Raw genomic sequence first — 14111 nt, 5'->3', positions numbered from 1 at the left:
TAACTTGGCCTTATATAAGTTTGGTCTGGTTTGTTTAAAAGCATATTTCATATTAAGGTTTTAAACAGGTTAATGAACCTATCCTTAGATGGGTCAATGAGCTTATAGATTGATAGGACTAGCATTGAAAATATTAATAAAATTATGGGCCAATGAGCTTATGGCACCAAAGATGATTAAAATCGCAAAAACATATTGTATTTTTTAGATATTAAAACTAGTTCAACTTAGAAGCATAATGTTTTTGTTGTTAAAATGATGATATATATTATAAATGTTATGAAAATCGGCTTGATCACCTACCCAATCAAGGTAATGGGTCAACCGGTGAGTCAGTAATTGACCTAGTTTGATCTGATATACATTAAAAAATTTAAAACTATATATGTATCTATTATATATAACTAACATTATTTGATTAAATTTTTTTTATCCATATTTCAAAATTTAAAATAACAATTAAAGTATCAAAGTTGATAACACAAGTCGACAATTAATAATTTAATAATACAATTACATAAGTCTATAAATAAGTTTTAAAATGAAAACACAAATAACATCAACATGAAAACTTTCATAATTTATATCCAAGAAGTTAATGTTGGGTCAACTTTAGGTGATCCTTCTTCATCAAAAGAATGAGACTCATCACCCATATTACTTTCATTTGGATTCACATCTTCCATGGTGTTGGTTGATGGTTGTGGCACATAATCATCCTCATCTTCATCCATATTTAATTTATCTATGATAACATCATTATAAATGCAAATTATCAATTAACATAAGTACATAAGTGGTATCTAATAAATGTTAATGTTATAATGAAACATACCAATATCATCTAAAGTTGATTGGATGGACATGTTTGCAAGATTATTATGTAAAGTTTTCATCTCTTCATGAGTTAAGAATGGTGGTGACTTCTGAAGGGTTTTCAAATTGATTGGGCCATAATTTTGTTGTCTTAGTCGATTCCTAAATTGATCCAAATGTTCATATATTAAAAATAATAAAAATCCAAGCAAAATAGGTAAACAATCAAAGAATAATCAATATATAATACCTTTGTTGTAACTTCAAGTTGTAACGAACATAAACAAGGTCATTAAGCTTTTGATGTTCTAGTCTATTCCTTTTTTTTAATGGATGTGTTCAAATACACTAATTTATTTCATAACTCGAAGCACTACAAATTTGGCTTAAAACACGAATAATCAACTTTTCAAATGTGGAGCACTACATCCATAACAATCCACCATTATTATAGAATATTACATATAAAGAAATAAATCAATATAATGAATATATTATGACTCATTAAAATAAATCACAAATCAATAATGTTATCAGAGTATCAAACATTAAATTTACCTAGTATGACCATGTTTTGTTCATGTATAACAACCTATCTTGTAAATTCTCCTTCAGAGTTTTTATATATCCTCATGCCTTCATTTATTTATCTTACAACTTAAGATCTCCATGTGTATACCTATCCAGCTTGAAAATGCCAGACTGTGTTTTTATACTTCTCAAATTCTTTAGCATTGAATCTAAAAGTTGTATTTAACCAATAACTAGCTACATGTAGATCTTTGCGAAATTGTGGATCCCAACACATATTAAGGACCTCCAAGTATGGCTCTACTTTTATCTTATTTCTTTGAAACCTCTTAACCATCTCCTCTATAGTCTTATACATAGATTGGTAAAGAAAACCCATGATAGGTTTATCTTCACTATCAACAATACGTAACACATGAACAATGGCTCTGTAAGCTTCACAATATTAGCACATTGTTTCCAAATCCCAGAGTCCAAGATTTTTTCAAACAAATTTTTTAGCCTTGGAGTCTTTGGCATAAGTTGAGCTTGTCCAATCTCTAGATGTCACCATAGCTCTCAATGCATCATTCTGGGCCAATATGCTTTGCAAGACAATAAAATTAGTGGCAAATTGAGTTGGAGTTGGACAAAGTATATCTCTTTCACCTGTATGCTATCTCATCAAGAATAATGCATAACAATGATTATACATGTACTTAGTAATTTTTTAGGCATGTGAAAAAATCTTACTTCCTCAAATTTCCCAAAGTCTTGCAACATCAAATTAATGCAGTGAGCAACACAAGGAGACCAATATAACTTAGAAAAATCTTTTTCCAATAACCTACCAGCAATAACATAATTTGCAGCATTATCGATCACAATGTGAACAACATTTTATGCTTTGACATATAACACCATCTCCTTGAAAAGCTTAAACAACATTTCAGTAGTTTTAGGCATAGGAAGAATCAACATGCCTTTAGAAAATAGTCCCTTTTGGACAGTAAAAAAGAAAATTAATGAGAGTTCTCCTAGAGTGGTCAGTCCATCCATCAACCATCAAAATACATTCAATTTCCTTCCAAACTTTTTGGTCACTTTCGACAAGCTTCCTCACTTCATCAACCCATTTATTTAACAAAGAAGGACCACAAATTCTATAAATTTTGGGGTCTTTATACCTTGGACCCATGCTACTAATAACATCAATAATAGGTTGATAATATATTGAGTTAACTGCATTAAATGACACTGAAGCATCTATCATCCATTTTGCAATGGCTTTGTCACACTTTTCTTCAACTTTCTTATTTTGCAAGACACTTTTCAAGCTAGGCTGAGCTCTAGGAGTTGTTCTAGGCATGAAATAGTCATCTACATAAGGAATGTTCTTTCCCTTTAAAGACTTGGAAGAAACTAGTGGTTTTGAAGTTCTTCAACTATTCTCATAGGGTCTTCATCAAATGTCTTACTTTCCTCAAATTGTTCCTGCACTTTTCTTGTTTTTCTCATACTATTCAAGTAGTTGCTTCATTTGATGTTGGACATCAACAAGAACCTTCTTGCAAGCCCCAAATTAGCCTTTTTGTCCAACCAAGTGAGCCTTGAACCTATTAATAACCTCCCTTAACCCTTCTATCACAATAAATACACATCATTGTCACTTTGTAGCACCCTCATCAATTTGTTTACAATGCCTCCAAGCTGGATCATTTTTCCCTCTAACATTCTAAGAAGTATTTGGAGTGGATGCTTCTTGAGATGATGAGGCTTCAACATATGACATCTTCAAGTCTAATTGCAAACATTAACAATCAAAGAAATTTCAAATAAGTAAAATTGTAAAAAGACTAACTTAATTAGCTAGTGATCATATATGGTATTCAATTTCAAATAAGTAACAACATTAACTTAGATTCTCAGTACTCAATAGTTACTAGACAATTATTATCAATAACAATGACTACAAGAATAGATACAATGAACTAAACTAAGTGAATTTACTAATTTCATATTCTTAACACCATTAACTTAGATAACAGTTACTACAAGAATAGATAACAGTGCATTACATTAATGAATTTACAAAGATTTGCAATAGAAAAATGTCAGATACCAATTGAATTGTAAATAAGCATGAGATTCAGAGAACAAGAGTGGAGCATGACAAAAACAAGAGGACTAATTCATAAAAGCAGAAGAAGAAAACAAAGTTAGAGCTTGTGGGTGAAGGAGAATTCACCACCAGAAATGAGAACTAGGTGTGAGCTCATCGGTGGAGGAGAACTCACCACCAGAAATGAGAATCAGGTGCAAGTTGTAGAGCCAAGTGTGGCGGCAAGTTGCAAACCTAGGTGCGGTGGCGATCTCATGACTATGGAGTGCAGAGGCTCTAGGTTTACTATTCAAGAAGATAAAGAGAAAGGGTTGACAATCAACTTTGTGACTACTAAGGTTTTAGGGATAGTATCAAAACACACTATTTTGGTTCTTTTTTGGGTTGAGACATCAAAATGACATAATAGATGAGACATTTTTTTTTAAATATGCACAACTCAATCCAGGTTTATAAAACTAACTAGGTCACTAGGTTTGATCGAGTCAACCCGAATTACATGTATGACCGATCCAATAGCGAAATTGACCTGATTAGGTCACCGGATTCCGGTTCAATCGGTCTGATCAATCAGGCCAAACCAGTTTTAATAACACGGTATATTGTTATATATTAAATATAATTGTTTTCTTACAAATAATATTATTCATCGATAAGTTTGTTTGTCAAGCTAGTGTGCTTTTCCAAAAGCCCACAACTTGGCCTACTTAACCAAAAAGACTCTTAAAAATTTTTGAATCCGACTTTATTGTTAAATAGGCTATGCTAAACTAAACCTTACATAAGTTAAGTCATATAGGTTTCTAACCGGTGACTTGCCAATTGGACTATTTTTCCCACTACCCACAACCTTTTTTTTTTAATTATTTTTCATTTTAAATTTAACTTTTCTAATTTAAGGAAGTTATCCAAACTGATGAATAAAACTGATTATTTAACCTCCTATATCATCTCCTTCCATTCCCCTTCGTTTTTTTTTTCATTTGATCTCACCATTCTATTCTATCTAAACCTGGTAGGCATTGTCATTTCAGTTTTTGAATTTATTGAAAAAATAGTCCATGAATATATAATCTATCATTCAAGTTAATCCTACATAGAATATTAAATCCTGCGTGACACACAAGTGATATGTTTGTACAATTCTTTTGGCACATCAATCTACTTCATATGTGCAGGACTATTTTAAAGAGTTCAAGGACTAATTTTGATTCATGAATTTAGTACTTGTCATGTTTGCCTTTGAAATTCATATCTATATCTATTGTCAAATTAGTCCTTAAATATAACAAAATTAAACTAAATATGCATTATGTCCTTCTCATTAGTCTAAATATTAAGATGTTTGTTATCATTAACAAAATGTCTTAGTTATCACCTTAAATTCCTTCATGGAGCACACACCGAATGACTTTCATGTCTTACCTAGTTAGTAGGAACTAAAGTTTTGCACTTCCATATTCGCGGAATGTCCACTTTTTACTGCTTATATATGATAATTATCTTTACCTTTGGGTATTTTTGAAAAGATTTAGAACTCAAGGGATTTATCCAATTGGAACAACAAACTAATTTTAAAACTCACCTTTCAAGCTTTCAAGATCAAGTTTCACACTCTATCAACTATTTTCTCCAACCTAAGATCATACTCAAACTACGAAAAGTAAAATTGTAAGGTGGAGTCTCTCGACACGTTTCAAATGGAGATCATCATTGTGCTCAATGAGGACGAGGAATGCAACTCTACGATAAAAATAGAAGTTTGAGATCATTGCCATTTTCTGTGAACATGTGCAAACTATGAGAGGAGATAGAAACAAAAGTTTTGGCAATAGTCTTCTATTGTGTGTTTGGAATTATCTGAGGTTTCTCACTAGGTTTCATCTAATTAAAACAAACTAATGCCATCATGCAGTGAAAACACAGTGCATAATAGACTAATAGTTGAGTATGGAATGAGTGGTTAGTACGGTGCCATATGTCGTAGGGTTATGTTTCCGATAATCGCAGAGCATGGTGATTATCTCCATCTAATGTGGGACGAAGGACTTCACCTTATGGTTCTACTATTTATGCCTTGTGTAGGATATGTGAATATGGGATTAGAGAAAATTATAAATATGAAACAAAGCGTGATCTTGAAAGTATGCAAGGTGGCTCTTAAAATGGTTCATTATTTCAATTGAAGTTACTTTAGCCCTAAGGGTTTTTGAGCCCATAGAGGTTGAAATAATAGTTATATTTAAGCAATGCTAACTAAGACATAAAGGCCATTTCACATGTATGCCATGAAGGCGATGAATTATACCTTGGTTCAGGACATCACATCAGCTGTGATCCCTACCAATAACCGCGTGACAATTTTAAATTTTTTATTCTTATCTTCTGCAAATCTTATTATTCCGCAAATCTCGTGCAAACATCACAGGCTAATACCACGTTTCCTCTTCCAAAAACAATTGCTCCATCACGGAATTGTGGATGGAACTTCGCCATTGTTGTACCAAGCTGTCTTTTGCGGGTAGTGAGGAGGAATAGCTTTTATGGTTGGTGCATACCCTATTCCATTAACAACTTAATGCTTCAGAACTGACATTGTCTTATTGTGATTAGGTGTATGAGTATACGCATCAGCCATATGCAAAATATTCTAGCAACATATACCTTGTGCTTCTACAAATTTATTTGAATCTTGGAAGGACCAAAACAGGTTTTGAAAAGAGAACAGCAAATCTATTATCCCCAGGTTCTGTACAGCAATGGCACAGGACTTGGTCTGCAATTCCAGTGTTGTGTTTAGAGAGTAGAGACAACGGAGCAATAATTTTTGGAGGAGACAAAACGACTACTTTGAATTTCATATTAATTGGCTGATATGATTTTGCCCGAGATTTGCTATTAATCAAAATTGAAAACTTAAAACAAACACTCATATAACCCCGTTAGCTACCTGATAGTGAGTATCTTAAAATAGTCCAGGTGTCAAGTGGTTATTGGCTGGGACCACAGACTTATGTGGTGGTCCTGGACCCAGGTATAATTTCTCCACGAAGGCACTTAATTAGGTGTGCTGACCAAGGCATTGTATTAATGGTTATGGGTTAATGTTTGAAGGAGTTATAAACTTGGTTTAATAGTTGAAGGTAGAAGGGAAATAGAAAGAAGCTATGAATTTAAATCCTTTTAATTAATATTTAATAAAATTAATAACTAATATTTGTTAATTAAAAAATGAGTTAATGTTTGGTGTAACGTGAAAGATGATTTAATAACTTTGAAATTTTTTTTTTCTTATTTTGACAAATTTAGGGACTAATATGATAATGAGTGCCAAATTTAGGGATTAAATTGAATGATTTATGATTTTTTACATCTATCTTTAACTCTTCAAAATAATTCATGCTCGTTTGAATTGTATGAACATGCCATATATGTGTCACATAAGCGTTTAATTAACATGTTAGATGTTCCATTAAAGTTTAATGGAGAAACTGACCTAAATGTAAGATTATAAATTTAGAGACAATTTTCCAAATTGTTAAGTTAGAGACTAAAAGGATATCTACCAAATTAATGAATAAAGTTAGGGATGTACTCTCCAAGTACATCTGAAGTGTGTGGCCGTCTCTTATCACTAGGTTTGGTGTGACAATTTAGGTTTGGTGTGACAATTAATAGATGCATTGCCTCCCTTTAAGAGACCGATCACTTGAACTGTCCTTACTTATACCGGGCATCTTGGGAGTAAAACTTTGAACCTGTTATATTAATTAAACTGTTTAAAATTCCATACCTACTCTACCCTTCTCCTATGAAAATTTCAAAAATTATTTTTTTATTAATAATATAACTAATCACAATCTGAAAACCAAAAACAAAGAACTTTACAACAGGTCTGATAAAGTAACCAATTTCTATCATATGTTTTCCAATAAGCAACTAAGGTAGGGGTGTTTAAAATCTAAATTCATCATATTTAAATTTAATTGAATAGGTTTGATTTGATTTTTATAAAATTTATAATTAATTTTAAATCAAATTAATCCAATTAAGATTGGTTTAATTTCAAGTAAATATCACTAAAGACACTGAATAAAAGTCAAAATAAATGAACAAAAGAACAAATAGAGGAAATGTTTAGATTCTAAGTCTAAAATATATAAATTTAAATGTTTAAAGATAAAGAAATGTTAATTTAGTAAGCAAATTAGTTAAAATTGAACTAATTGTAACTAATTATGTTTGGGTTTAAAGTGAAACGAATCAATAAAGTAAACTAATATATGAACTAATTTAATTAGTTTGGTTAAGATTATTAAGTAAACCTGTAGAGTAAGGAATGTAACTCCAAGAGTTATAAGCGTTGGTTTGATTGTTGAAGAAAAAAGGGAGGAGAAAGAGAAAAAAGGGAGGAAAAAAAGATTGTGTGGGTTTGAATCCCTCCCATTAAAAAAAATTAACAAATTAACAATTAATATTGATATTTAAAAAAAAATATAACTCCCAAGTTTTCTGCAACATTTTCAAGAAATTTCAATGTCATATACCATACCATCGCAAAATAAAAAAATAAAAATGTCCCATATATACTAATGGTTAGATTAGCCCGCATTTATATATATTTTTTTAGTTTATATGGAGCATATTCTTTAACTGATTGTTGAAAATTAATTTTTTTAGACATTGAAATTACATAAATAATTTTTGTTTTTCTTAACAAATTCTTCTTTCTCTCTCTATATATAATATATAATCTTTGGTAAAGAATTTAGGTATCGGTCAACTGTTAGACCTTATTAGCTGCTCCATTTGCATAATTTTTTTTTAAAAGAGAATAAATTATTGGTTTAGACATTGAAGGTCAACATTAATAAATGATATTTATGTTAACAAATAATTTTACTGGTACAGAAAACTGATATATATGGACTCACACAAAGACTACTAACACATCAAATATTAGTATAATAGATTATCTGATTAGTGTAAATCCACACTTTTTATACTAACAATTTAATTTGTTAGATATAAATTAGAAAAAAAAATCTTTCATTCTTTTTTATTTCTTTAAAATGGGATAAAAAATGAAAATTGATTTTGTAGAGAAGCAGAAAAGGAAAATTTGAGTTCTATTCTCCAAATTGTTCAAAAAAAATCACTTGATCTTTTTTTCTTGATTGGATAATAGCTTGCCAGAGTTTTTAAAAATCAAAAGTTTTATTTTTCATCTGATTCTTTTATTTTCATTGAATCGTAGCTTGCCAAAGATTTTGACATAAATGATTAATCAAATTTCTACGTCTTCAGAAAAGTTATCACGTGTAGCTTCTACATCTCTTATACATTTAACGTGAAGGTTTCAGACATTTCCAAACATGCTACTAGCCTACTGCCTATGTGTTTGGTTTCACCTCCAAACCTAAACACTTAGAGTTTTGTTATTTTTAGAATGATACAAGGTCCCAAGAAAAGAACTAAAACCTGCACGAAAAAGCAACGGAACTTATATGCGCTAAAACAGGGTTTGAAACAAAATGAGGAACAACCTAAAAAATTCTCAACTGCTTATCTAAAGACAAACCAAAATTGGCAAACCAGAACACTTCAGTTAAAATCGTGGAAATGAGAAAATTATAGGAGTAGCTTTTGCCTTCATTGTAGAAAATGGATGTATAATTATTACTTAACGTAGCAGTTCACATCAGCCTTAAATGCACGTCTAATCCACTAATCAAAAATAGATCTTCACATCTAGACTCCCAATCTTTAGACAGGACGAGTAAAAATTGAAGTTCCTGACTTCGACAACAGGTACAAACTCCAAATTATGCTTTTAATTAGTCTTTACAAATCATCCATTGAATAGTAACGTTAACATTATTAATTAGTAAGTTACAACAAATGTCCCTGGTGTGAAAGGAATGGGTGCCTGGGGTGATGTATGTACATGTACATGATTAATTAGTTTGGCAGATATGTAGCTAGTGTTCTAATTAACGTGAATCACAAGCAAGCAAAATGAATAGATAAAAGTAGAAATGTGAACAATAACAAGTGACATCTATCAGATGGTGCACTTAAAAGTGAGTTTGGCTGAACACAATCTTACAAAATCAGCATGCTCTATTTTTTCTCATGATTACGTGTTATGTAAGACTTTCAATACACTTAGGTGTGATCCATTTATATTTTGGTAGTACACAGTAAATCTTTTTTGTTTCACCTTTTTCAAGTGCATTTGTAACTTGTCGCATATAAGAAAAAATTAATTGAAGTCTTGTACGTCTAACAAAGATAAATATGCATAAATGAAGATGGAATGGGAACTATAGTCTACGATGAGACATATAGGATTGAAACACATATTAGTATTTTTCTTGTCTAAATTAAATTATTAATACCTAAATGCTACAGTAGACATTTAAATAATCCAAAAATAAGTAAAACAAGATTAGTATAGATAACTGAGTTTTGTTAAATAGTCCCTACTAAATATATATATATATATACTCTTCTGGTGGCGGTGGTAAAACATCCAATATTATTTGTGAATATGAAAAAGTATTGCTATACATGCTACTTAATTACACCAAAAGTATTTCAAATGATATAAGAATATAAGCCTATGCTGCTAATCTAAGTCAAATATATTTTAACAAGCTACGTACAGTTATTTAAAAAGAAAAGATATATCAAATTACTTTTGATATAATTCTTTTATCACTTTGACAATGATATTTTTTAATTTGATTAATTATTTGATGGTGCTAACTAGAATTGTCCCATCAATTGGACAAAATTTATGATACAATTAATATTATTGGCAATTTGGCAATACTACTGAAAATAATGTCCTTCCAAGATATCAGAGAAATTGTAATGCTAATAAATTGAAGCAATAGACAAAAGAAACAAATACTTGTAAAAAAAAGTCATGTTCAAATAGGGTTTGATTGAAAGGCGAAAGAGTTAAGGTAAGGGAGGGGAAGGTCGGATTTTAAGTGAGGAAGAAAATAATTTGTTGAAATAGCTAGAGATGAGGGCTTTCCTCTCCTCCAACTTTGCCCCACTTTGAAGGGGTGGCAAAAAAGAGTGGTCAAGAGGAGATTTTGACTCCTTCACTTTTTCTTTCTTTCTTCAAAATTTTGAATCAAATTAATGAGAAAAGCGATCAAAATCTCTCCCCCTTCCTTTATTTTAGAACTAAACAAGGAACTAAAATTCCTCCTCTCATCACTTATTATCTTTTAACCAAACCATGGAACTCATTAAAATCCCTTCATTCTTTCCATTTCTCTCAAACCAAAATATAATAAAAGTTCTACGTGGAACTATCCTTTCATAATTGTAACGAACAGCAACAATGTTTGCATATGAAAATATTGACAGAAGATAGAGAGCATCCTTAGAGATCAGCAACAATGATTTAAGTATGAAGATTTCAATGGAAAATTTCATTTCAATCACATGCTTGCCTCAATGATTGTTAATGTCCATCCCATAGAAGAAATCATTCTCCATGGTAGTCAACTGCATTTTTGCGACGTCTCTCATTATGCCCAGCCAACCGCGTTCTACAACTCCTCTTTGAGTCATCAAATTCTGATAGCTCATGGAATCTGAAAAACAGCATTTTGAACAAAAGTTAATTAGTTGATAAGGAAATTTTATAGATCAGACCTCGAATTATTTTCTGCAATGGAGAGCAATATATCCTTTTCTGTTGATTTAGTTTACATCAGAACAGAATCAAATTTTCCTTCAGCGGTCTAAAGGAGAGTTTATGTACAACTATACCATCAATGTACCAACAAAACAGAAAGAAGGACGTGTCTTGTGATGATGAATGGGGATTCCCCTAAATTATGCATCAAGGTTGTCAATAGTATTGGATGGCATGTTAAAATTAACCAATAAAACCCATTTTGTCTTCTCAACCCAATGGAAAGATGTGATTCCAAATCTAAATGATCGAAAACTAAAAGTTTGATGAATATTGGTAAACTCCATTTACAATAAATCTATTTGCTAATTAAGATATATCTTTTGATGAACTCAAGTCGAGTTAAAAATTAATCCTTCGGATATTAAAATTCATTTAAAAGATTAATCTCTCCAAGAAATAGATGTTTTACCATGCATATGTATCTAGGACTAAATCTTTAACTTAATGTTTAAAAGACAATATTATTTACCAACAATACCATAACATATTGGTGCTAATTAAGATATACATTCATTTGAGATTAGTCTCTAAATTAATATAAATATCTGGTCAAGGTCAACTATGATGCCTGCCTTAGAGAAGAATTACATTGGTTAAAAATGTTGTAGTGATAGGATTATTGGCTTTGAGCACATCAATTCCGTCATTTGTTTCTAACTTTCTACAATGTTATATAAAAAGTGCATTCTATAATCAGGGTAATGTGGAGAATCCTCCATACCCAAGATTTTCCGTTTTTATAGTTGCTAAAAAATAACAATAAAGTCACGAATAGTTTAATACACACAAAGTCTGCTGAATAATCGGAAGAAAAATACTTGGAAACAAAAGAAGCAGAGAGTGAGCCTTGGCGCAAGACACAAGATTTCCCCACCAATCATCATCCATATTCAAATTGAAGGGTTTTCTCCCTTCCTCAAAAACTAGCTAGGGCTGCTTGAAAAAAAAAAAACAGATACATAACTAACAAAATTCTAATCAAACCTTTTCCCTCAGGCAGAATTCACAGCAAAGATTAACCTTCAATAAAAGATATGCAAACAATAAGAACACGCATAACAAAATTCACAAAATTCATTTTTAGTAGTTCAGACAGATTAATTAGGGTTTCTCAACCTGCTACATTGTTGGCAAAACCTTTGTTGCAGCCCTGCCATGTGTACGGAAGGAGCTTTGGCATGGTACTCACAAACCTTGTGTCTTCTGTGGTACTGCTTAGCTTCACTCAGATCAGCATCACAATTATCCACTTGACAAGAAGGTGGCATTGAGCCTCCACCTTTGGACCCTGATCTCTTTCCATGGAGATCTCTCATTACTCTCTTATTCCTTCTTCTGTCTTCTCCAAAACCCACCTCACTCACCTCTTCTTCTTCTTCATCATCATCATTTTCATCTTCCTCTTTGTACCTCAAGACCCTTTTTCCCTCATACCTGCTTGTGTCCATAATAACTTCCAGAGAGATCCAGAAGAAGGTTATGAGAAGAAAAAAAAGGCTCAGAAGTTACATAAGGAAAACATGACCATATAAATAGTTGATATAAAAAGGAATGAATGATATGAGAGAATTAATGAGCGAGGACCACATAGGGTCTTCTTGGTCTTAGTCTCCATTTTTTATTTTTTTTTGTTGACAACTAGGGGTAACAGTGAAAAGGTCTGAAACAAAAAGTAGCTATAAGCCTTGGTGTGTACGATTCAAGAAAACCTAGCCAAGGCTACAGACAAATACGTGCCTAATAATGTAGTAGAGTACTAGTGGTTCTCATTTGTCCAAGTCATCACCCTCTTTGAAGACTTGTTAATTTCTTTCCATGGCGGCTATATAGCTCTCATCCTTCCATGGCGGCTAGAATCTTCTTAAGGAAGCAAAAAACATCAAACAAAAGGTTTTCTTACTCTAATGAAGTTGATTTTTTCTAATCTCGTTTTTAAGGTCTAATTATTTTTTGTTATTATTACATTCTGAAGAAGCAAAAATGGAACTAAATACCTTTCCCTTACAGGAGAATAACTCAACATTTTTTAACGGAAAACTTTTTGAGGTCTTTCCAACGCTGTTTCTCAGCGGCTCTTGCTGTCACTTTTGGGTGAAAAATTTCTTAATCTTTTAATTTGCCAGTGTAAAAAACGATATGGAAAAAGTGAGACATACAATAATAATGATCATTTTTCCATGGTAGGGTCCAATCATATATGTTCAAGACAATTAAAAAAAACCCAACACGGAACCTAAATATAAAAATTAAACTCCCATAATCTGAATGATATTAAGTTCAATTTTTTTAAATGAGATGTTAAATTTTAATTTTGTAAATTAAAAAAATATAATTAAGAATAGAGAAAAAGAAATATCAGTCAATTTTTCCGACCACGATTAAGATTAACAAACATGGTAATTAATAAACTGATTGGTAGGTAACGGTAGAAGTCTTAATTGCTTGAATTATCTCTCTGTTGCATTAGTCCTTTTTATCTTTTTGGGTAATTGATGATAGTCCTTCTCGTTAAGAGGAAAGTGGTGGTATGTGGCGTGGGCATCGATTCCACCCTCAACCAGATCTTGCATTATTGAAAGGAAAGAAGATATGGTGATTGGTGAATTGATTTAAATTGCTTTGGCCCTATCTGGCTATTCCACGTGTTACGTACGAATGTCTAGAATATTGGATGGTTTTGGAAATATTATAGTTTTTGTCCATGTACTTAAAAATGATATTTAATACAAGTGGGATGTTAGTCATAATCATTTTATTCAACCAGTGACATGTAAAAAGATTTTTTTCTTCTTAAAAAATATATTTATAACATGATTTAGAAGTGTTTATAATTATCTTTGTGTACTTAATAACTTCTCACTCCAATATTTAATGTTAGCAGTTTCCACTTTTTGTACCAAAGAAAAAAGTTTCCACTTTAGTACAAAATCAAGTGTG

The 14111-nt window shown here is 31.5% G+C and overlaps 1 protein-coding gene across 2 annotated transcripts; it reads right to left on the bottom strand.

Moving 5' to 3' along the window:
* Window positions 1-10713: 10713 nt before the first annotated feature.
* LOC114419564 (squamosa promoter-binding protein 1-like) lies at window positions 10714-12831 on the bottom strand. Of its 2 annotated transcripts, XM_028385275.1 has the most exons (3): window positions 12291-12831; window positions 12159-12194; window positions 10714-11067 (listed from the first exon to the last, which is right to left on the bottom strand). In XM_028385275.1, the coding sequence occupies exons 1-2, from the start codon at window positions 12620-12622 to the stop codon at window positions 12167-12169; spliced, it is 360 nt and encodes a 119-aa protein (XP_028241076.1). In that variant the 5' UTR covers window positions 12623-12831; the 3' UTR covers window positions 10714-11067; window positions 12159-12166. The 2 variants fall into 2 exon arrangements, with proteins under 2 accessions (XP_028241076.1, XP_028241075.1); XM_028385274.1 differs by lacking the exon at window positions 12159-12194 and having other exon boundaries at window positions 12291-12813.
* Window positions 12832-14111: the final 1280 nt, after the last annotated feature.

Source organism: Glycine soja, chromosome 7 (genome assembly GCF_004193775.1).
Source record: "Glycine soja cultivar W05 chromosome 7, ASM419377v2, whole genome shotgun sequence".
Taxonomy (NCBI): Eukaryota; Viridiplantae; Streptophyta; class Magnoliopsida; order Fabales; family Fabaceae; genus Glycine; species Glycine soja.
Note: the sequence above shows the minus strand (reverse complement) of the source record. Positions and strands in the feature narration are given on the sequence as shown.

What these genes read in the sequence shown, in the direction of transcription:
- LOC114419564 (XM_028385274.1), bottom strand. Translation starts at nt 12,622, where the DNA reads ATGGACACAAGCAGGTATGAGGGAAAAAGGGTCTTGAGGTACAAAGAG. An exon ending in TTTTGCCAACAATGTAGCAG is followed by an intron (nt 11,068 to 12,290) that starts GTTGAGAAACCC and finishes GCTGTTTTTCAG; the next exon opens with ATTCCATGAGCTATCAGAAT.